Raw genomic sequence first — 22,003 nt, 5'->3', positions numbered from 1 at the left:
ATACCTTAATTACCGATGCCATGATACTCGTTGCTCGTTAGCGTACAGACCACAACAGCATCCTAGGGAAACAATTCAAGCAACAGCCACTACAGATGGTCACTATGGAATTGGATTTCTTGCGTTACTGGTGACTTTCAATTGGAAACAAATAATGTAAGTTGTGGCACAAATGCGCATTGTTGTATTACGTTTCTTAAGACAGTAGCTTCGGATAGTTAACTGCTGTGATCGTGAAGCTTCCCTTGCTACACCCGGATCGATCTGATGGCGTGAGACCAAATGACCATGGAAAAGAAACGAAATTATCCTTCATTCAAAGCAAACCAAAAGAGAGGGAGACTTTTAAAAGGCCCGGTTCGATTGACCGCATTCCTGAATAAGTAATACTTGATCTGAAAATCAATTCGTTTGGCTTTCACCGCTTGGCAAGATCTAAACATCTGGCAGAAATCAATGGGTCCTATGAATGCTACGTTGCAATGGTCCACCAATTCACCGTCAAAGAGAGATCTGTCACAAATTTCTGTTATAAATACTCGGATACGGAAAACGGTAAATGGAACCATGCGCACCCTTAAATACTTAAAGAGAATGAGGAAACGATCTTGCATGCATTTGAAAATGGCGGAATATCTAAGCGTCAATGCAACTGTTAAACATTTAGACTCATGTACATGGCTCTCTCACGTTTTTCAGGTATTAAAATAGACGATTTGTGTACGATGCGTACACAACACACCAACTGCAATTTAAAAGGCGCGCTATTAATATTGTGTTCAATGATTTCCAGCTAAACAAAATGACTTCTTATACAGCAATTTCTTTCAGTAAGTATGTAGGAGATATGAACAGACTGGGAATAGATCATACTGGCTTAGTCTGGTATAATTACATGTTGGTGGGTTATGTGGAAGGACATTTCCGTTTCCTTTTATACGTATTTACTTTATTTTAAATTGAATACTGTTGCCTACGTCGCAGACGCTCTATACAAATACAAAATACAAATGGTTTAGACAAGAGCGTGGGCCGGCTGTGTACAGGCTAGAATTCTGCTGCCATCTTCTAATTTTCTAATAATCCCGAATCTTGAACTTCCGCAACTGTAATATCAAAATAGAACAATTGAGAATGTAATTGCAAAAATATCAAGCTATAACAGTTGATCTGTCAGTGCAGAAAAACCTAGCGTGATGACCTTGATATTCTAGATGCATACCTGCTGTCAAAACCATTCTTTTTTTTCAGACTCTAAGGTCAAACACATTCTTTGGGTGTATTGAATCTACTCTTTAAATGACCACTAATTTTCTTTGGCTCCCAATTATGACCAAGCAGTAATGTCTTGAAACTGAAAAAAACAAACCCTTATTTCCGCGTTTGTTATTCTATAGAAACGCAATGTTGTTAAAGAAAATAATGAATTAAAACAATAGTAATAGTAAATGAATGTAAGTGAGCAACTCGTGGAATATGTGACGCAGTTCTAGCACAAAGAAGGCGTTCTCACTGACTATTTTTATTTTTACATGACAACCGAGGAGGATCTGAAACCGCGAATCTCTTCGTAGACTTCTGCCCCTTTTTTTACATGTTTGGTAGTATCTGTCAAATCATCTTTTTTGGCTCCCACAGGATCAGTTTACTATTCAAAGTCGATAAAAAATTGTATTAACGAACTAAAAACCAACCGAATCTATCACAAGCGCCCCCTTCATTCGTGCTTAACTGAATACCTTTTATGTTGCGTGCAAAGCGGCACATCAGGGAGGATAACATGTACATTATTATTGTTCGTAAATTGACTTGCTGCAGTGTTCGACATGTGACTTCAGATTTTTTAGTGACAATTTAATCATATTCATAAAAAATAGTGGTTCCGGGTCATTTAGGTCTCATCCATAAGCCAAAGTGGTTTCTATTCAATTTGAAAAGAAGACAATGAGAGATTGCGGTCAATCAACAATGTACTGGAAGGTAGCCACAGCGCACGCACGCTAATGCAAATTGACTTCCTTTGCAGCAGCTCTTCCGGGAGTGTGAAACCCGAGACTAAAAGTTCACACTGCTGAGACGCACTTGAAACTGTTGATTCTACTCCTGCTTTTTGCCATCTCAGTACATTTTTCAAAGGTTGTCACGTTTCACCATGACGTAATATGGATCACACCACGTTCTCTTTAATTTGGCACTATTTATAAAGACAACTGCCCGTAACAGCTCTGATGCTACAGTAAACAAGAAACAGAGTGGCCACGTACAACCTTGGATGATAGATACTCGTCTTAACACGGTACTTTTAATTTAGCTAGGGTAATCAAAGAATTTGCTTGCTTTGACAAGCAATCGCGTAGCCTGTAAAGTATCACGTTTACCCAGTTTAAAGTTGCGACAAGACTTAAGGCGACATGACTCTGAAGTTTTGACCTTTTTTTTTTTTTTTCTATCATAGTCGCATAGCATGTTTTTACTGTGGTGGATGTCTGTCTATATAACTGGCTTTTTTTATGTCATACCGTGACGAGAAATGGTCCCATGTAGGGTTTCAAAAGGATTCAGCGTAGTCAGAAATATTTAAAGTTAGGGATCAGGAATTTAAGGAGAGAATATGGTAAATTCGGGACAAGTATAATGAAAATTAAGAGCAACGGATTAATTTGGTGATTTAACATGCGGTATTCCGATTTTCTTTAGGCTAGGGAACTGGGTCCTCCGTAAGAATTTATTTCTTTAAAACGACGTAATTTGCGCGGGATCGGGATTACCTGATTTCCCGGATTCCAAGAAGGGCGAAAAAGTTTCGTCTCGCAAATTGCGAGAGACGCCTCGCGTATTGGCAATCTGCTGTAAGTGTACATTTTATTCTTCCAACTAAAGTGTTTCAAAGATATAATAGGATATAATCAATTTGATTGTAATCACTTCAATATTGATCCGAGTATCGTTCTTGGTGTCGATTTACTATTAACTTTTGTAACCACTAGTGGCACCACGCGCGTGTGTTAGTTATTGGTGCATGTCCATGTCCCTCCTTGTCACACATTGCGGTTCGCTCTGGTAGAGATCGGCTGCTATGGTCATTTATTGCAGACCTTCGTATTTCCGCAATCTCAATTTTACTTCCCCATGGATTTTGTGAAAGTAATTAACTTACGATCCCCTACTATGAAACAGTACCGCTGGCTGGTGCTGATTGCAACTGTAATATCCACAGGACTGAATACTTTAAATGACTTCATAATATATTCCTTCCTTTCCAAATGGCTCCTGATTGGTTTAAATCCCCCGACTAATTCTTCATTCCCAGAAAGTTATGAAGGTAAGATAAGAGGCTGAAACAATTATTGGATTCGGCTTTTGCATGATATGAAGAATTGTGCAGATCTCGGAGGGTGTTATTATTTCTTCATACCACATACTCAGCCTTATTAGATAATCTTGATGACTGTTTGTTAACATGACTATTTGTTCTTATCCTGGCTAAAGGATTCAGCCTACTAAGGTAGGACTCCCCACCTTTATCTCTTCCCCTCGACCAGCATTGTTCGTCTCGCCTACTCTACCGAGAGAAAAATATGAAATGGCAAACTGATCCTTAGGCAAGGCGATGAAAGGTAAACAAAAATAATAAAATAAAAAATATATATATATTTAACGGAATTGCCCAATATTTCGGTTTGAAAACAAACCTTCTTCATGGGCTGAAAGAAAAATTAAAATAAAACAAAAAGTTCGTTACAAATAACAATTGAAAATATGACAATGGAAACAATGGATTGTTCATGGTATAGGAGACTAGGTGGTATCATATATCAGTGAGCTTCGTCACGTCTATTTATTCCTAGAGGAGATAATGTGTTCCCCAAGGGGGTTACTCCTGGGAATTCTTGGTGTGGGTGTGCCACCCGGTTCCCCAAATCCCGATCCGATTTCAGACCAAAAAAAAAATGTAATTTTCCACACCCGTTTTCAGACTGGACCTCTAAAATTCTCCATTACCAGAAATCGGCGACATTTTGCGCCCGCGAAGTATTTGGCACGCGGTTTCAAATTATCAAGATGGCGGCATAAAGAAAGCAGTCACGTAGAAAAAACAATGACTGAAATGACACACTATCAAAGGATCTGAATCAATTTTTTTTTTTTTGAGGTAGTCAATACAAGGGAGAATGAAAAAGGGGAAACTAGAGTCCGGGCTCCTGTTCGAATGACGATTTTAGAGAGAAAAAAACAACTTCGTTTCATGCGTGACTTGGCAGAGTAAAAATAATTTTCAAAACTCAGGGCCCACAGTACACTTAGCCAGCGATATTCTGTATAATAATAATCATATATGAAGTACCTACCTGTAAAGATGGCGATCAAAACAAACTGGAGACAGAAACCCTACTTTTCACAAGGAATAATAAGCGCAGTGGTGCGTTTTGTACCGCTTTTATCGCAGAAATGGATGTATTTTTACCTCTTTTATCGCAAATTTTGCGGCCATTTGGGGAATGGATCAAGGCTGATTTTTATCACGTTTTAAAGTTTGAACATCGATCGATGATTAGAGAGGTCGGCACCAAGGATTCACATCAACGAAATGTTCTAAAATGTGGAGAGAAGGTAGGCACCTCTAAGCTTTTTTGAAAGAATTAGAAAGCTCAAGGAACTGTAACAGCCGTTCGTTAAATGTGTTGTTTGCGGCCCGTTGGCGAACTTTCGAGAGACCAAAACTACCGTAAATAATGATATGGTACGTACACTTTACATTTAGAGGTCGGCAAATGTCGTGTGTGCTACTTCAGATCTGAAATTTCCACTTCTTCAATTTTCTCCATACATTTCTCTATAACGATCGGCGGCCATTCTTAGAGAGCGGAAGGTCTGGGTCGAGTCTGGGCGTCCGCCATTTTGTCTTAAATTTCTGGTAATGCACCCGTTTTCAGACCTGGCCTTTAGGCAGAAATTATATTATCATTACTTAGCCGTTAGAGCGCAAACAAAAAGTTATTCAAATCCATTTCAAATTCGCATATTTCTCTTTCTTGCTTAGTCATTTGGAATTGAAACGATAAATACGTTCATACACTCTGTAGTTCCGTCGAAAACCATACCCGACAAAAATGGGCAAAGTGTATACCCGTTTTCAGACCAAAACGGCGCAACATGAAAACCCTACCCGATGAGGCGGCACATACCTATTTGGCTTATATAAGGGAGTACCCCCCGGGTGTTCCCTTTGTGTATTAAATGAGCTTCTCGAGCCTTTCTCACTGCGTCACGGTTCCTGGGTATGGGTTAGAATGACGTCGTTGATTGAATGTCCAGCTTGATTAAAATGTAAGGAGACAGAAGTGGGATCGCTGAGTTGTTGGTTGTTCAAGGTGGATATATTATACTACCCGCTAGTCTCCTATACCAATAACAATCTATTGTTTTTATTGTCACATTTTCAAATTCTTATTAATGTAACTGGAACTTAATTAGTTTTATTATCATTTTTCTTTTAGCCCCTGAAGAAGGTTTATTTTCAAACCGAAATATTGGACAATTCTTTAAATATATATTTGTTGTTTAATTCTTTTGTTTACTTCATCATCGCCTTCCCGTAAGTTTTATTGTACTGATCCAGGTCTACAACTGGGAGATCCGGCACCATTCATTGGTTTGTTGCTGCAGACTTGCTGATATTTTATATAATTATTTTGAAATCTATGGAGAGAGCCATTCTAAAGCTATTTTTCTCATTTTCTAAATTTGATTCATTTTTATCTTTAAATTACTGTCTTTTAGATTGACACACCGCGATGTTTCCTTGGCGCAAACAAACAGAAGTTGACGTTAGGATTCTTTTTCTACTTTCTATTATTTTAACATGCCCGAATTGTGGTAAGTAAGTTGTTATAATAATAAATTTACAAAAATGGCCGTTTTTTATACGAAGGACGCATTATCCGTCTGAACGAACTTGGGCAAACATTTCGAAGCTCGTCTGGTTATGCGTCTCAATTATAAAGACGGGCACAAGACGCATTATGCGTCCAGAACGAACTACCTACTCTGTCTTTCACGACTTATTACGAAGGCTCATTTGTCCGACGCATAATGCGTCTTGTGCCCGTCTTTATACTTGAGACTCATAACCAGACGAACTACAAATGTTTGCCCAAGTTCGTCCAGACGGATAATGCGACTGTAGTATAAAAACGACCATAGACGCGTTATCCGTCTGGACCAGGCCCCCCGCCCACTTGTACGTCCGAGGGTTAAAGCTTTACTGAAATACAAATTATCGACAGTACCTTCAAGCGTCAGAGAATCTGTGAGCCTTTTGCCGCACACAAGTTTGGCATGTTCAGTTAATTTTGTTTAATTAGATTAGTATTGTAATATCCTTTGTACGAAGTGCATCTTTTATTGTACCTTTCATTAATTTTGGTTTCGTATAGTGTCTGGTGTAGTGCATTTTAATTAGGTTTAAATAATTTTTTTAAAAAAATCTTACCTTTCTGTCTGATACAAGACTGTACAAACTGCATGTTGCTCTAATGACTGTCCTTCAATGCATTTGTAGTTTTCAATTGCAATTTTAAATATTTATATTAATGATTTGCGCATCGTTGTTAGCAGCATTAGAATTCGTGCATACATTGATTATCTATACAGTCAAAACACTCTTCATGGGCGTTCCTGGACATTTTTCAGCTTTAAGCCCGCCACCAGAATATTGCTGATATACACTTACCAATTTACACAGGTAGAGAACCAGTGTTTTACAGGCCGTAAAGTACCTTTAGTTGGACCTCTAAGTTACAATCAGTTTAAGTAAATGTTGTATTTCCTTTCTTCCATTGAATATGAATAACGCAAAGACAAAACTGTTTCAGAGTGGCATTATCAAATGTAAGGCCGAAGGAAGGTTTACATTCAGGTGTTCAGAATTCGAATGCCAATTTGCGGGGTTTTCTAGCGCAGAACTCCTGGACCACCTTGTCTGTGTCGATGCGCGTATCCCTGTACGCATGTAGAAGCGCAAGCCCAGAGAGCCTCTCTCCGTACGTAGTAGACATTGACACAAAACAGTTACTAGAGCCAAGGCTGGGGCCAGACTCGGCGTCGCCTGTCTACCTGTGCACAGTCTTGCGACATCTTGCTACACTTCGAATGTAAAACTAGAATGTAGGAGAGCAGCTGGGCTCTGTCTTGAGGAGCTGCATGCCATCAATAATGCTCTCCGCAAACATTTGGAATGTGAAAACGCACAAAAATAGATTGACTTTTTTTTCTTTAAATTTGGCCATTCAAAAAAAAAAAAAAAAAACAATCCCGTGCTTAACTGGCTTACAGTCAGGTTCGCCCTGCTCTTTCACACGTCACACAGCTGTTTTACGGAACTTATTTAAAAAAAAATTATACAGTAGGAACTGCCACAAAACTAATCGCTCTAAACATTACAAATAAGGTATAAATAGCAAGGAAAACACAAAACGAAGGCATCCATGGATAGAAAAACTTGAAGAGAATTAAAACGGATTGCAACTAGGGATTTTGGAATAGTGTGAGCCTATATCAGTTTTTCAAGGTTCATTTTTATTGTTTGTATCGGTTGGTATAACGCTTCTCCACAGCTAAGAAAACGTGACTGGCAATTAGCAAAATGAAATGGACAGCCGTGACACAGCCCCTTTTTTAAGCACCCCTTTATTAAGCCTTCTCCCTTAATATTGTGGCCAGTAACCAGAGTCGGTCCTGGCGGGGGAGACTTTTAGTAAATCCCTATAAAGAGAGCCTTAAAGAGACTCAACGACTGAATTGCTATGCGACCAATTTGTGAAATAAATAGCTTAAGCATTGGATACCTTTAAAATACTAGAGGTTAAATCATTTCTTTATTTTTCTTTTAGCACCAGGAGATAATGACACTTATATAAACAGCAACTCAAGGTATGTTAGTAGATAAGTTTTTTTTTCGCTTTTTTTAAGCGAAGGAAAATTCTTCTTAGCCTAGATTGCTCGTTCAAAGTGCGCTTGTGCAATTGGTTTCTCATTCAGTGTCTTAAAAGGCTACATTTAAATTAAAGACAATATTCACGTGAATCTTATTTGAAATAATGAGTTTATAATGTTACACAGTTTCACTAGCATTACGGCGGCAGGACGGCTGTGATTGGTGTATCTTCCTTGTTACTATATTTATGATCCATTAGGGAACAATTTCCTCAGTGGTTGATGTAGATGTAACATTATCCGCTGTTTCTTCTCCTTCTTCTCCTTCTTCTTCTTCTTCTTCTTCTTCTTCTTCTTCTTCTTCTTCTTCTTCTTCTTCTTCTTCTTCTTCTTCTTCTTCTTCTTCTTCTTCTTCTTCTTCTTCTTCTTCTTCTTCTTCTTCTTCTTCTTCTTCTTCTTCTTCTTCTTCTTCTTCTTCTTCTTCTTCTTCTCTTTATTAAGATTTGAGTTCCTCTATTTTCGTTGATTTTGTTGGAGAGAAGTCACATGTCTAGTTACACGGGAGTCTTATGCCTCGCGCATTGGCCAGTCTGAGGTGGGCATGCTCAGCAAAACCAAATCGTAGACTAAAAGGGGGACTTAACTACCCAAAACTAGCCCTTTTTCTCTTGTACTGATGATGGACCGCCTGCTTTCTCTTTTGGGGCTCTTTTTTTTTTTTAAGCAGACAAAAACAACAGTTAACGGCGCAAATTGTTATTATTATTATTATTATTATTATTATTATTATTATTATTAGAACATTGCTTTCTTTTGAGATTTTGAGGTCGGTACACACATGCGTAAGAGGTTCCAGGACATCCTTCCACAAAATTGCACGAGGGGATTTCATTGATGACTGCTGCTTTCAATATCATGTTTATTTCATCAAAATTTCAGTCTATGATGGTGGAATGTGAATTGGTGATGACATGATGATCATGAATGCCGCTTAAAAACTAGCCGAGCGTGTCCGCTAATTTTAGAGAGTCGATAATGGAGTGAGCTTGTAAATTAGTGTTTTAGGATCTTTTAATATTTTTATTTCATCAAAGTTTTAGTCTATGATAGTGAAATGTAAATTGGTCATATATTAATAAAGATTTTTCCTTTATTATTGTTATTATTATTATTATTATTATTATTCTATTTTGAGAGTTGACCGTTAAATTCCAGAGCTTTTGACTGTTGTATGTTTTTGAGTGGAAGTTGAATCCAACCGTTCAGCTAAATATTTGCTTTTACATGTATATAAACTAATTCCCCGTAAAAAAATATAAAACAGCAAACTGATCCTCACGGCGAAGCGATAAACAAGTAAACAAAATAATGAAACAAAAATATCTTTGAAAAAAATTTTTCTGAAGTTTCGGTTTGGAAGACAAACCTTCCTCGAGGACTAAAAGAAAAAGATGATCGACCTCTTCCGCCTCTACAAATGACGTCACAATACCATTTTAGGATTCCTTGCTATTGATATCTTAAGAGGAGAGGGATAAGGCAAACTGATTAACGTTACCGATCATTTAAATTGAGCGTAATCGTACCTGACTTTTGGTCATCCGCCTGGGGCTCAAATGTAGTCACCACTATATATTATCACCATCATTATCATTATTTTCTGGTTGTTGCGTTTAATCTTGGGTCAACAAAAAGCGTTTTAATAACTTTAACCTACTGAATAATTTCTTCACCTTATTATCAATTTATTTGTTTATTTATCTACTTATGTTTTTTTAGCTGTGTACAGGCTGAGCCTCCAGTTAACGCTTCCACGAGAGACAAGTATTGTATCTTCTACGAATACACTAAAGGGACGCTCTGCAAGGGGATTATTACCAGTCTCTACGTATTTGGCAACCAGGCGACCGTGGATTACGGTGACAGGGAAACTTCTACTTTTCAAAGCTATTTTAATTTCTTCGAAATATCTGAGCGGTGTCAACCCATAATGAGAGACCTGTTTTGCCGTTATCACTACCAGCCGTGCGATATGTCCTTACGAATACCCCGACCTCGGCGGATTTGTCGTAGGACGTGCGAACATCTTGACTATGTTTTATGCGTAAAGGAGATGGAATTTATTAGGAACGCTGCCAAGACTGCCCCAAGATTTGATTACGACATGATAAACTGTTCAATTTATACTGTTGCAAACGGAGGTGACGCCCCTGAGTGCTACCAGTACCAGCCCCTACTAGGTGTGTATACTGAAGGCAGCCCTGTATTAGTTAATCGTCCATCATTAGCGAGAATAAGGTTCCAAATGGGATCCTCCTTCTGAGGGCCTGAAAATTTTGTAAATATTATTAACTTTGAATTTTTTTCAAGAATTGTGATAGTTTTCTGGTGTTGTGGACGGGTGCAATTTTCAAATGACGTAATACAAAAGATTGAAAAGGCACCCAACAATACACACACCAGAAAATGATATTAGGCTGATTGAGCAACAAAACGGGAACGTCAGTTGACGAAGAGGCCCGAAAATCAAACAACTGGCTTGACCAATGGCAGAGCGGCGAATTGGGCACCGGAAGTCGCGTTTAGTACTTTCTGCGCGCTTTCTCGTCGTCAACTGGCGTCCCTGTTCTGTTGCTAAATCAGCCTAATAGCTAACCAACAACGGTTCCTCCAATGCTTGAAGTTGGAGATATCTTTAAGACGTACACTTACCTCAAGTCGAATCGGTGTTCACTCTTGAAACAGTTTTTTTATATGCATAGTCATGTCGCTCTGGAATGGTAACGTCATACCAAGGGACGAAAACCAGTGTAAAACCAATGGGGTAGAACTGAGTTCCATAACTGTGTGAAGCAGCCAAAGCCTGTCTAACCAAAATTCACCTTTTCATTAATTCCTTATAGATGATGATACCAAGAGCACAGGTTAGTCTTGACCTTGCTAGTATATTGTAGTCAATTATATGATATTTATTAAAGGAGCAATCTCCCTTCTTGGCTTTCCGCAGGCCCAAGAAAGACTTACAAAGTCGGCTGATCTTTGGGATAGATAATTAAGCTACTTCATCCAGTGTGGCAGACTTTTGTTTTCGTTTTCGACCTTCAATTCCCTGTTAAAACCACTGCCTGGGAGTTGGATAAAATATAATTTCCCCCATGTAGAGAAACCCGAAAGACAGAAATGTAAAGTCTAATCATGTGTTTTCTACAGATTGTTTTTACGATATCGGTGTTGGCTATCGAGGTACTGTCAACACCACCCGGTCTGGCCGTACTTGTCAGCGTTGGGCCTCACAATGCCCCCACCGTCACTGGCGGATTCCTCAAGATGTAGTTGATGGCCAAAATGACTCCAACATGTGTCGCAACCCAGAGGGAAGTGCCCCGGATGGACCTTGGTGTTATACCACTGACCCCAAAGTTCGATGGGAATACTGCAATATATCAAGATGTCCTCCAAGAGGTAGAATTAGTGTCCATCTAAATAGCGCTGGACCTATGTAGTTTATAGAACTGAAAGTCAGATTTAAAAAAAAAATGCCATAAGCATTAGTGAATTCCTCACTTTGATTGTCTTTTGTGACTAAAATGTCATGTTTATCGGACTTTTGTCATAAAAGGACAAAAATGACAAAAGTCAGGATAACATTGAAAATAAGTCACACAGACGTCATTTGTGGGCTGTGCTAATTAAAAATCATGTCGCCAAGTTGCAATAAAATTGCTACTTATTCCGCGCTGGCCACAAATGCCTTCTTTTCAGCCTGAAGGTGATTCCCTGGTTTTGCACTGCGCATCTCTTACTGCGCATACCAAGATGGCCGCCGTAAAAAAGAGCATGTGAAGTAACATTATTAAAATGAAGCTGACTGAAGAGAAACGCTATTGGAATTTTTGCTTGCTGTTGTTTCTTGCCGAGGTGAGACTCATTGTGTTGGGAAAGTGCATAACGTAAGCAGTACGGGTGTTGCTGAGTTCGACTTCCTCTCGGAGAACCTCGATAGTGGATGTTTAAGTTATGCTTACTCACTTTGATTTTCATTTAAACGCTTTCTTTATCAAAAGCCAATTTCTTTATTAAAAGCGGATGTTTTAATACTTTCTTTACCCTTTCACATACATTCTGTTTTGAAACTCGCCCCAGTCCTCTCTCAAAAATCGGAGAAAATGCATTTGGTGCGCACTTTCTGCAGTTCTACCGCAAAAACGAGTACGGTGACCCACATTTTTTATTTCATGATTTTAATAAGGACAGTGCTTCCTTTCGATGAGAAAAAAATTGGCACAAATCTATGTTCAGTTTTTTGGCAATTTTAATAAATTGTACGGATTGAGCTATCACGGGTCGAATAGCGCGTGTCCAATTTAATTCTAATTTGGAGCGTAAAGTAAAAACAAGGGCATTAAAAAGCATTTTTCTGGTACGTAAGTGGAAAAACAATACATTAAAGTCAAATTCCGTGCGATACCACATGCATCATCGAAAAAATCTCTCCTTTTTGTCTAGTTTTGGGCTGCACGCGGTTTTTGTGAAAGGGTCCTAAATAGCCGTATTTAAAAGCATTGTGACGTCAAAACGAGCACGGTGACCCCTCCTCTTTATTACTTTTTTATCATCTTCTTGACTTGTTACATCAGTGTACCAAGTTTCATCTATAATCTATGTTAGGTTCTTTTACTAGGGAATCACCTTAAGCACATGTGAAATGATGTGTAATGAGAGTTTTTAAGGCTTCAAAGATGGGAGCCACCCGATGATCTTCGCTTCCACGTTTTCCCTGCCCATATATAACACATTTAGTTTGGACAAAAAAAAGCACAACCATTAATCTGGCCAAGGTATTACAGTCACCCAAACGCAAATTAATTCTTTAGCATTTTTTTTTCCCGGGCGTACATCTTCAATAAAAATTGCGTAACATATCAACGACCATCTCACCATAGAGCTTGAGGCTAGTGACAGAACTTGGTAGCGGCAGGTCGTTGAAAGCCAACTGAAAAATATCCACTAATCATAGCGGAGCCTCCGCGCGCGAAGCGCACAGCGGAGCACCTTGGGTAATAAAATTTGGTAAACTATCTATCCGACATTATTTGGTTATGACGTCACCGTCCGTCCGTCCGTACGTACGACCGTACGTACTCTCCGGGTAGGGGTAAGTAGAAACGAATTCCTCCCCTCTCCCCTAGAGAGTTTTGTCCCCTATTGTTTCAAAAGCCTTTAGAAATGATTGACAAATCAGAATCTGTCAACTGACCAAATGTTTGGTAGATTTTAGGGGCCGACCATTTGACTTTTGAGGAGGTTATGGGTGATTTTAGAAAAAATGTCGTGCAGTCTGACTTCGAGAGGAAAAAAGGATGCAGATAATTCCTGGGAGAGAAATATCCTGCACTGAAAAAAATATCGCTCATGACGTACAATGCTGAAAAAAAATCTTACACCGTCATATGTTGGGGAAAAAATTTCTAAATCCAGAGAGGTTTGGGAAAAAATTCTTCCAATACAAACTAAATCAGTAAAATCACCCATACGCTACTCCCCCACAAACGTCCAATGGTCATGTCAACCATTTAGGGGGTGAGGGAAGAAACGGATTTGACACCTTTGTTAATGTCATTCATTAACCGGCCAAATGGCTGGCGCGCGTTCATGATGTGGTGGATTTCAAGACTAAAGTTTTGCATTTCAAGATTGAAAATACGCCGATAAAAGACACAAATAGAAAGAGAAAGTTCGAAAGAATGCTCAGTTTCCTTTTTGTGGGCAAACGAAAGCTTTTCGCTATGAAATTGTCTTTGGAGGAATTCAACCTTGTTTTGTGCACGGCGGATAGGAGCGCTTGGCTTGTTTTGAACCAACCAAGGCAGCGAGGTTTCTGAAGACACTTGAGGTACATTCCGTAATCTATGATCAAAGAAAAGTACGTCATTAAAAAAGAGTTTTTGTATAATAAAAGTTTCATGGACGTTTTCTACATTTTGACATCGACGTGAAAGAAAAAAAAAATGTGCATTTGAAATGGATTTTTTTTTTTACCATGTGCTCAACTGGTTTAACTTGCGTGAACGCAAGGATTTAACTTGTCTTACGCGAATTGCTTTTTAGGATTAACGTATGGGTTTTTGAATAAATATTTTAAAGAAATTAAGTTATTTATCTGTCATTATTCATTCACAACGTTAGCTCAAAAAAACGACCATGAGACTACTGATCGTGAGATTTTTAGAAACATTCAGACTGGCCCTTTCTTGAATTAAAACTGAAGTGTTGTTTTTGTACGTTCCTCATTGAATTCATTTTCTCATTCATTACTTGCCATTCAAGAATTACGCAGTGTGTAGAATTCAAGAATTTCTGCAGTGTGCAGTGCGCTGCTCTTTTGCCACAACTTGTGCCCCGAACACAGCTGAATACCGCGTGAATTTTGCGTTTGCGTTTATTTTCAGTTGTTTGTTTAAGGCTTTACATTCTCACTGAAAAAGTGAGCTTATCTAAAAAATAAAAGATTTCTCCTCTATTCTAAAACGGACAGACTGGCCGGCTTTTCGAGCCCAAGTTTGTTTGTTTTAAGTTGCTGTATTAACGTTTATATTTGTAGTGAAAGATTGGATTATTGTTATCAGTAGTAGCGAAAAAGGATATCGTTTGCTTTCCTATCTCTGTCCACAGCGAAAAGATATTTTGAGGTATAAATGTAAAGGCTACACATAACTGTTCGTCCGGGCCCATTTAAAGAAAAAAAGAAAGAAAAGAGAAGAAAATGTAATGGGCTTACGGGAAGACAAAAGTCCTTTAGTCGGCCTGATTTTTCTGTAGGTCTTCCCTTAAACACAGAAACACCGACCCTAGAATCGTAACCTGTAAATTGCTGCTACCTAAGAGGCCTACAATTTAACAATTTTTTCAATTCAGGTTTGTTTGCGTGGTATTTTTTCTTAATCATTTAGCCCCTCCCTCTAAAGGTGTCTGATGCCGAAGGCTCTTAGGGATGTGAAGATTTCTTTTTTTTTGGCTTAGAGTTCAGGTTATTACTTTAATTTAATTGCTTTGATCATAAGTATAGAAACAGGGGCCTCGCTTTCAGCCCTGGCTAAATCTATATATTAAACAATGTATGCACATAAATGATAACGATAACTCCCGAGTAAGACGGAAATTTGAGCTGTGTTTGTCGCATAATATATTTTAGTTTTCCTTTTTACTAGTTCCAAAGAATGCTCCCGGGTTTGTAAAAGGTTACCCTCTCAATTCATCTTCTGTGTACATCTGGTGGGAAAGAATCCCTCCAACAAAGTACAAGGAAAAACTGCTAGGCTACAGGATAAGATACAATCCCCTTGGATCCCAGTCATATAAGGAAATGAACGTCACAAGCAACGTCACAGAGGTTGTCATTAATGGACTTCCGTCAACCACTAGATATCAGATCACGATAAATGGATTTAACAAAGTCGGCCACGGACCAACCAGCAAAGTTCTTGAATTGAAAACGTTGTCGCCTGGTAAGTAAATAAGCAAGTAATCTAAATAACGACAACGATAACTAATAATGATAATGGTAGAAAGAAAAAAAGAAAAAGAGAGAAAGAAAGAGTACTGCTGCCGTCGACAGGTGCACATCCTTCGGATTAGCTCATAGTTAAAAAAATGTCTCCATGGTCAGCCCAATTCGCTTCTTTGATGGCATTCGACTAAGCTACAATAAAGATGAGGAAAACTTTCTTTTGATGGCCTTAAAAATCTCCTCATGTAAAGTCGCTGCATGTTAGGTAGCCTGAGACAACAGCCGATGGCGACGCTACCACTGGTTTCCCCTCCAAATGACGTCTGAGAAGCGAGCGCAGAAATTCCATACTGATGACGCGGCACTACCCACATCTGGGTAGTGCTTCTGATTGGTCGTGTCGCGTGAAAATTTGATTCAACCAATCAGAAGCACTATCCAGATCTGGATACTGACGCGTCATCAGTATGGAATTTCTGCGTTCGTTTCTTAGACGTCTTTTGGCGGGGAAACCAGTGATATCGTCGCCAAATGACGGCTGGTTTCTCAGGCAAGATGTTAGGTAATCCAAGACATTCTTGGATTCTAGATTCCACGCTGTGGATTCTGGATTCCAGCTATTGGATTCCTGATTCTTGTCAATGGAACTTGGATTCCGGATTCCTTGAGCTTTACTCCTGATTCCAAAGGCCAGGATTCCAAATTTAGCAATAAAAATTATCCGGATTCCGTGTTCCGGATTACCTGACGTGGGGCGATAGGAGGGCTGTTTGAAGCGACAGTTCCAGGGAATGTTAGGAAGGTGTCGTGTCCAAGTGCACACTGCTGAAGCCAAAAATATTACTTACCACCATTCCACACCGATAAACAAAACTTTCTACTATGTAGACCGAGACCGCAGTTGTCATGATAGGCGCATGTGCAATCCTGCTCGTAAAGGAGAGCGGTAATCTTCTCTTGTGTTAGGTGATAAAGCTATTTTGTCTTATCGTCGTCAATTTAATAAGTCCTAACCTGTCAAGCCAGTTCTTAGTTGTAAGCTACAAGATGCAAGTTAATCAGTTGCGACTCTTATGTTGTAGTTGTGTCAGCTTCAAAGCACTTCAGTGTACTTGCTTCGCATCTCAAAACTCCGTGTATTATTTGCTCAGAGCTTCAAATCTCTACAGGAAAGTCTTCAAGGGTCTGAATCATTTACCGTGTTTTTAGGTTTTGTCAACATCCTTGTGACCTTCCAGCTGGTGATGAAAGATGAATTCGATATTGCTCTTGTTAACCGTAGCAGCAGCCAGTTTATAGACAAGGAAAGATGGATTAAGGCTATGGTAAGACAATAAGTCTTAATCCTTGTTGATGCTGTTATTCTCTAAAATTAATAAGTATCTCGGTAATTTGTTTGCGGTAGAAAGTCCCGGGATAGCCTCAAACGGTACCAGTTATCTTGGGTCCTATTCTGCAGGGATTTGCGCAGCGAAGTCAGTTATTGGCCCCGACTTCTCTTCATAATTATAGTGAGGGATCGATTATCTAATCCCAAGGTCCAAATGCTCGTTAAGCTTGCTCGCTTTTTTGCTACTTGTTTTCCTTCATTCGAGATACAACTTCTCCTCAATTCCAATTCAACCAGGATTTCCACCTAGGGGAACCTGAGTTCTGTGAGTGAGAACAAATCATTAACTTCATAATATAATGTCAATTCATGAACAAATCAGACAAATGTACATTTATTTTGCAGGTAATGCGCCATTTCAATAAATCCGACGATTTGGATATATATGACGTCAACGTTCTACGATTTAGGTATTAATAAACGTTACATCTTTATACCCATACCCTGAAAATTGCAAGGTCATTACGCCAGAGGTCTTGAGTAGAACGGAAATTTATTAGGAGATGTGTTTTAGGGATTGGCTTTCATTTAGAAAAAAATATGAATTAGAATGATTTCGTACTTTATAATTCATACGCAAAGGTCCTTGAATAAGCATAATTGTGCCAAAAAATCGTAAACCGCCAAAAAGGGTTTGGTGCGAATAATTGTACGTGCAGGGTGTCGTTTCTATATAGACCTCATAAAGATATATATATTTTTTTGCCTTAGCCAACTTATTACTGCTGAATTATGGGATTGAAGGGGGGAAAAAAGGGTGCTTTGTTCGTTAGATATATGTCTGTTTTTCATATTTCAAGGTCTTAACCCTCGGAGGTACATGCAAATTCTTACCCCCTCCGTGGTATAAGGGGGTGGATGTACCCACCCCACTTAGAGTTTTCGATATGTTGCAGTATTTCGGAACGATTTTACCTTCAGTGGAAAGCCTTTGATCTTCTCTACAAGATGAGTATATTTAATGGGTGGTGGCGCTGTTGGGGGGGCCCGTGACGTCACCAATAATGGTCGCTATCTTGGCTGCCATCTCGGATGTCACCAAGTATTAGAAATCACGTTAAAACCGATAGAAATGGTGATTTTTTTGTGCTTGAGATGAAAAATAACACATAAATAAGCACTTTGCATGATTTTAGCACAAGAACTACTTTTATTGTTGAAAAAAGTTGAAAAAACATGTACTTTCACTCAAAAATGGCGTGACCTCCTCCTATTTATGACGCCATATCTCGTAACCATAGAAACTGACCGTCACTGAACTTGACTCAAAATGCGCGCGAGAGACGAACAAACATTTCCTGAAAACATTAGGTGCTGATGTTTTATCCTCTAGGAGTGGCAGCCACCCCCCTTGTACGTCCGAGGGTTAAAATAAAAAAAAATACACGCAAATGGATGTACTTGTGCTTAAGTATATGCACAGATGGATGTACTTATGCTTTCTATTACAGCAACGGCAGCCTAAAAGCTGATGTTGGCATTTTAGCAACCATTAATGGAAACACTACTTCAAAAAGCGAGGCTATTGATTATTTAATAAATGGGATTGATGTTGCCTTAGGAAAGCACATAAAAGGATTTATTCTATTAGGTAAGCAGACTATAAAATTAAATCCTATGTTTTACTTTTTTAAATAAACTTTCACTAGTGTAAAGCCAAAAGAAATACACACACAAAAAAAGAAAAACAAACAAAAACAAGGTGACCATGGTAAAAATGGTACAGCACTTTACAACACAATCTACTGTGACAAAAGCTTTTGTTTTTAATGAATAGTTTTTATCGGATCATAAGTGTAACTTGTGATTCTTTTTTTTATTCCTTAATAAGAAAAACCACAACCGCCAAGAAACTTGAAAGCAACTAATATACAAAACAGCTACTTCGTATTAACTTGGGATGGGCCAGATAACGGCAAGTATTACAGGATAGATAACTACACCATCGAACGAAAGAGAGAAACATCCAATAACTTTACAGTGGTAAAGACACTGCCATATACGCGTACAGGAATGATAATGGAGGACTTAAAACCCGCTACAGAGTACACAATTCGTTTGTCAAGCAACAACATATATGGAAGATCTGATGGTGTCTCTATAACACAAATGACTCTACCTGGTATGTGCTATTTATGTAGACCTTTGGTTAAACTTCTATATTAAGACTGACTTAAAGAATTAGACAAATTGACGCCATAACATTCCCTAAAATTCCTAGTAACAATAACTAATCTATTTGGGCATGCCGCAGGTGTACTCACGCTCGCAGAAAGTTAATTTTTATTTCAGTCAACTTTGCTCAATGGCTACAACCGTATAATATATGTAAGCACAGTATCCAAAGCCATGTTTTCATTAGCTGAACGCTGTCCTGCGTTTTTAAAGCACGGCATTGGAAATCCCGCGTTTATGTTTGCCAGGCGTTTTATAGACAGAATACCCTATGGGGATTGGGAGATCCAGAATTTGGATTGGATTGGGAGACCCAGAATTTTTTTAAGAGGGTTGCCGAAGTCATAGACCACTAAAATATACATATGAACTTATCGTAATACGTTTGACGCACTTTGTAAATTACTTTGTAAATTAGAAAGGATGAACATAACTGCAAACTGGTACTGTACCGCTGCTGAAGGACTTGCAATGTCAAAAACCGAGAAAACTTGATATGAAATTTCAGTCATTAAGAATGGTAAATTATTGTTGTTTTCCTCCGCGGATTGTTTAAACGTTGCTTAAATTAACTTTGGGAAAACAAAAAAACTTGGCAACTTTCCAGTTGTCTATGGCTACAAGTGTTCACCGTATTCACAAAAAATGCGCCAAACCTGCTAGTTGGCCAAAATTGAAGACGCAGCCATTCCTCTAAACCTTTTATACTGTACAGGGTCGTGCGCCACAAATTTCTCGCAAACCGGGGGATTATTAGCCCGGTAATCCACGCCCCTCCATTTGTTCGACCCCTGTGTACATTCCCCATGTTTAACCTCTCATAACCGAGTACAATCTCAAAATATGCTGAACCTGGTTTTAAACTCGTCGCCTATTGGTTGAAAGATATAACACACCAGCAATGCCTTGCACATAATTTACAAATTTGTTGGCTCAGTATCTTTTGGTAGTGCATGACGAATTGGCCATTTTATGTTTCGTTTTCAGGAAAACACACGAGGACATTGCATTAGATCTAAATTGGGTCATGAGCTGTTATTGGCTATACTTTCGGTTAGTTTTTGCTTGCTGAATTTTACAGCGATACGCTACACCTCTCAAATCAAAGTAATGGAAACTGAGTGTTCATTTTCATGTCCACACTATTAACAATAGTCTAAAATACCCCATTCATATCTACTCCAGGTGATGTCACTAATTTACTTGTTGCTGTATTCTCTTCACCTTTTTCCTTCACAGACACGTTCATAAAGGAATTGATTCTGATTATCGTGTTGCCGATCAGCTTGGCCGTTTTCTTTGTCGTGGTCATCTGTCTGAGGTTTAGACCAACCCTTAAAGAAAAAGTAGCTCAAAAGGATGAGGTAAGAGATTACTGAGTACAAAACAGTGTTTTGGTTTTCTCAAAATTCATTTTTCAATTCCTGACGAGCGCTGGTGTAAAATGCACCTCTCCCAAGTCTCACTCTGTGTATTGATCACCCGTCCGACGGTAGGTCTGGAGCGACTGGACATGTCTTTGCAAAATTAAATGTAAATAGCGTAGGAGTTAATACGAAAGTACCAAAAAAAAAAAATCTTGTTGACATGACCATGTAGCAAAATAGTAATGTACTGTAATACAATAAACTTTTAAGTTAAAATTGCCTGGAGGTCGTAAGACCCTAGCTCATTAATGGTAATGTCTGTTCCGTGTACGCCATTTGTAGGTAGAGATCTGGGTACAGGGAGATTGGATCGAACTGCCGAGAACAGATGTCAAACTGAAAGAAAAGTTAGGAGAAGGTGCATTTGGTGAGGTTTATAAGGGTGAGGTACAGATTGATGGAGAAAAGTTGCCGTGTGCAGTGAAGAAAGTAAAAGGTAAATTTTCATTGTCTAGGTTGTTCCGGTGCTGAGAGGCTAAAAAAAAAGAAAGTTTTCTTGCCCCAAGTGGTACAAACGCGAGGAAGGTGTAAATCATTGCTTCTGCAAGTTTAATAAGAATGAAGACTACTATTATTTCTGATGTCAAATTTACGTAATAGTAGTCTTTTCAGAAGTTGGAGTTAAATGGAAGTCTAATTCCTGAGACGACAATTGTATGAGACGTCACCAAGTCCACGCGTAACTGCCTAGAAGCATTCAAACAATGTTGAATTCTCTTTTAAAAACGCTGAATAAAAGTTTCCGGTCTTCTCCGGACACAAACTTCCGATTAATTTCAAACATTTAATTAGTCTTAAAGTAACTTTTCTGAAATTCACAAATCCAAAAGGAAAACTGGGCGTTTTCCTACTCTGTCAGATTATTCTCTCTTGGCATAACCTAAATTTTCTCATTTTTTTCTTTCAATTAGCTCTTTACAGTGAGGTTTCGCAGTTTCCTGAGATTTTTTAACACCTGTTAAAGGTGTACCATCTTTCAATGCGCAATTTTATTCGTACATTCCAATTATGTTATTTCCATTTCCGGTCTCTTTTTGTTTTGCAGAAAATGCAACAACGCTAGAAAAGCGGGACCTTTTAAATGAACTGAAAATCATGGTCAGAGTTGGTGACCATCCCAATGTTGTAAGTCTCATTGGAGCCTGTACAAGAAATGGTAGGTACATCCAAAAAGCGACCGATACATTAGTCGATACTGTCTGTAAGACACAAGATCCAACAAGTTTACGTATATGTAGGTCAAATTCAAGCAGCCAAAATGAAACGAATCTGCATTGAAAGTTTTCATCTTTCTTAGCTTTGTCAAGCATAACAAAGGACGTCCATTAAGGCCCTTTTAAATGGATCTAGCATATATGCCAGCATCATGTTGAATGAGATGTTCAAGGGATCTCAATTGCAATACGATGCGGACGAAGTTTCAAGAATCCTCCACTCCTTTGCATAGCACGCAAAGGCCTGGGTACGAGGCTGTCCATTTCCCTTCGTAAGTGTGTTCCTGGTGTGACCCCCTTACAAGCACTCCATACAAAACTGGTGTGGTTGATGAAGTAAACGTATTCACAACTT

The 22,003-nt window shown here is 38.8% G+C and overlaps 1 protein-coding gene across 3 annotated transcripts in view; it reads left to right on the top strand.

Annotated features, from left to right (window-relative positions):
• Window positions 1–22,003, top strand: part of LOC140946881 (uncharacterized) — a 31,670-nt gene continuing 9,667 nt past the window's right edge. Inside the window, exons 1-14 of one of the 3 annotated variants that reach the window (XM_073395986.1) lie at window positions 1–156; window positions 5,782–5,877; window positions 7,893–7,932; window positions 9,715–10,175; window positions 10,839–10,859; window positions 11,146–11,397; window positions 15,144–15,440; window positions 16,652–16,767; window positions 17,178–17,242; window positions 18,284–18,423; window positions 18,664–18,954; window positions 20,247–20,371; window positions 20,717–20,870; window positions 21,480–21,590. In XM_073395986.1, coding sequence (XP_073252087.1) covers window positions 5,796–5,877; window positions 7,893–7,932; window positions 9,715–10,175; window positions 10,839–10,859; window positions 11,146–11,397; window positions 15,144–15,440; window positions 16,652–16,767; window positions 17,178–17,242; window positions 18,284–18,423; window positions 18,664–18,954; window positions 20,247–20,371; window positions 20,717–20,870; window positions 21,480–21,590 — 2,155 coding nt within the window. In that variant the 5' untranslated portion in view covers window positions 1–156; window positions 5,782–5,795. Of the gene's footprint in view, window positions 157–2,156; window positions 2,297–5,781; window positions 5,878–7,892; window positions 7,933–9,714; window positions 10,176–10,838; window positions 10,860–11,145; window positions 11,398–15,143; window positions 15,441–16,651; window positions 16,768–17,177; window positions 17,243–18,283; window positions 18,424–18,663; window positions 18,955–20,246; window positions 20,372–20,716; window positions 20,871–21,479; window positions 21,591–22,003 lie in introns of those variants that run through there. The other 2 variants (XM_073395985.1, XM_073395987.1) reach the window with 2 other exon arrangements.

Source organism: Porites lutea, chromosome 8 (genome assembly GCF_958299795.1).
Source record: "Porites lutea chromosome 8, jaPorLute2.1, whole genome shotgun sequence".
In the NCBI taxonomy this organism is placed as follows: Eukaryota; Metazoa; Cnidaria; class Anthozoa; order Scleractinia; family Poritidae; genus Porites; species Porites lutea.
Note: the sequence above shows the minus strand (reverse complement) of the source record. Positions and strands in the feature narration are given on the sequence as shown.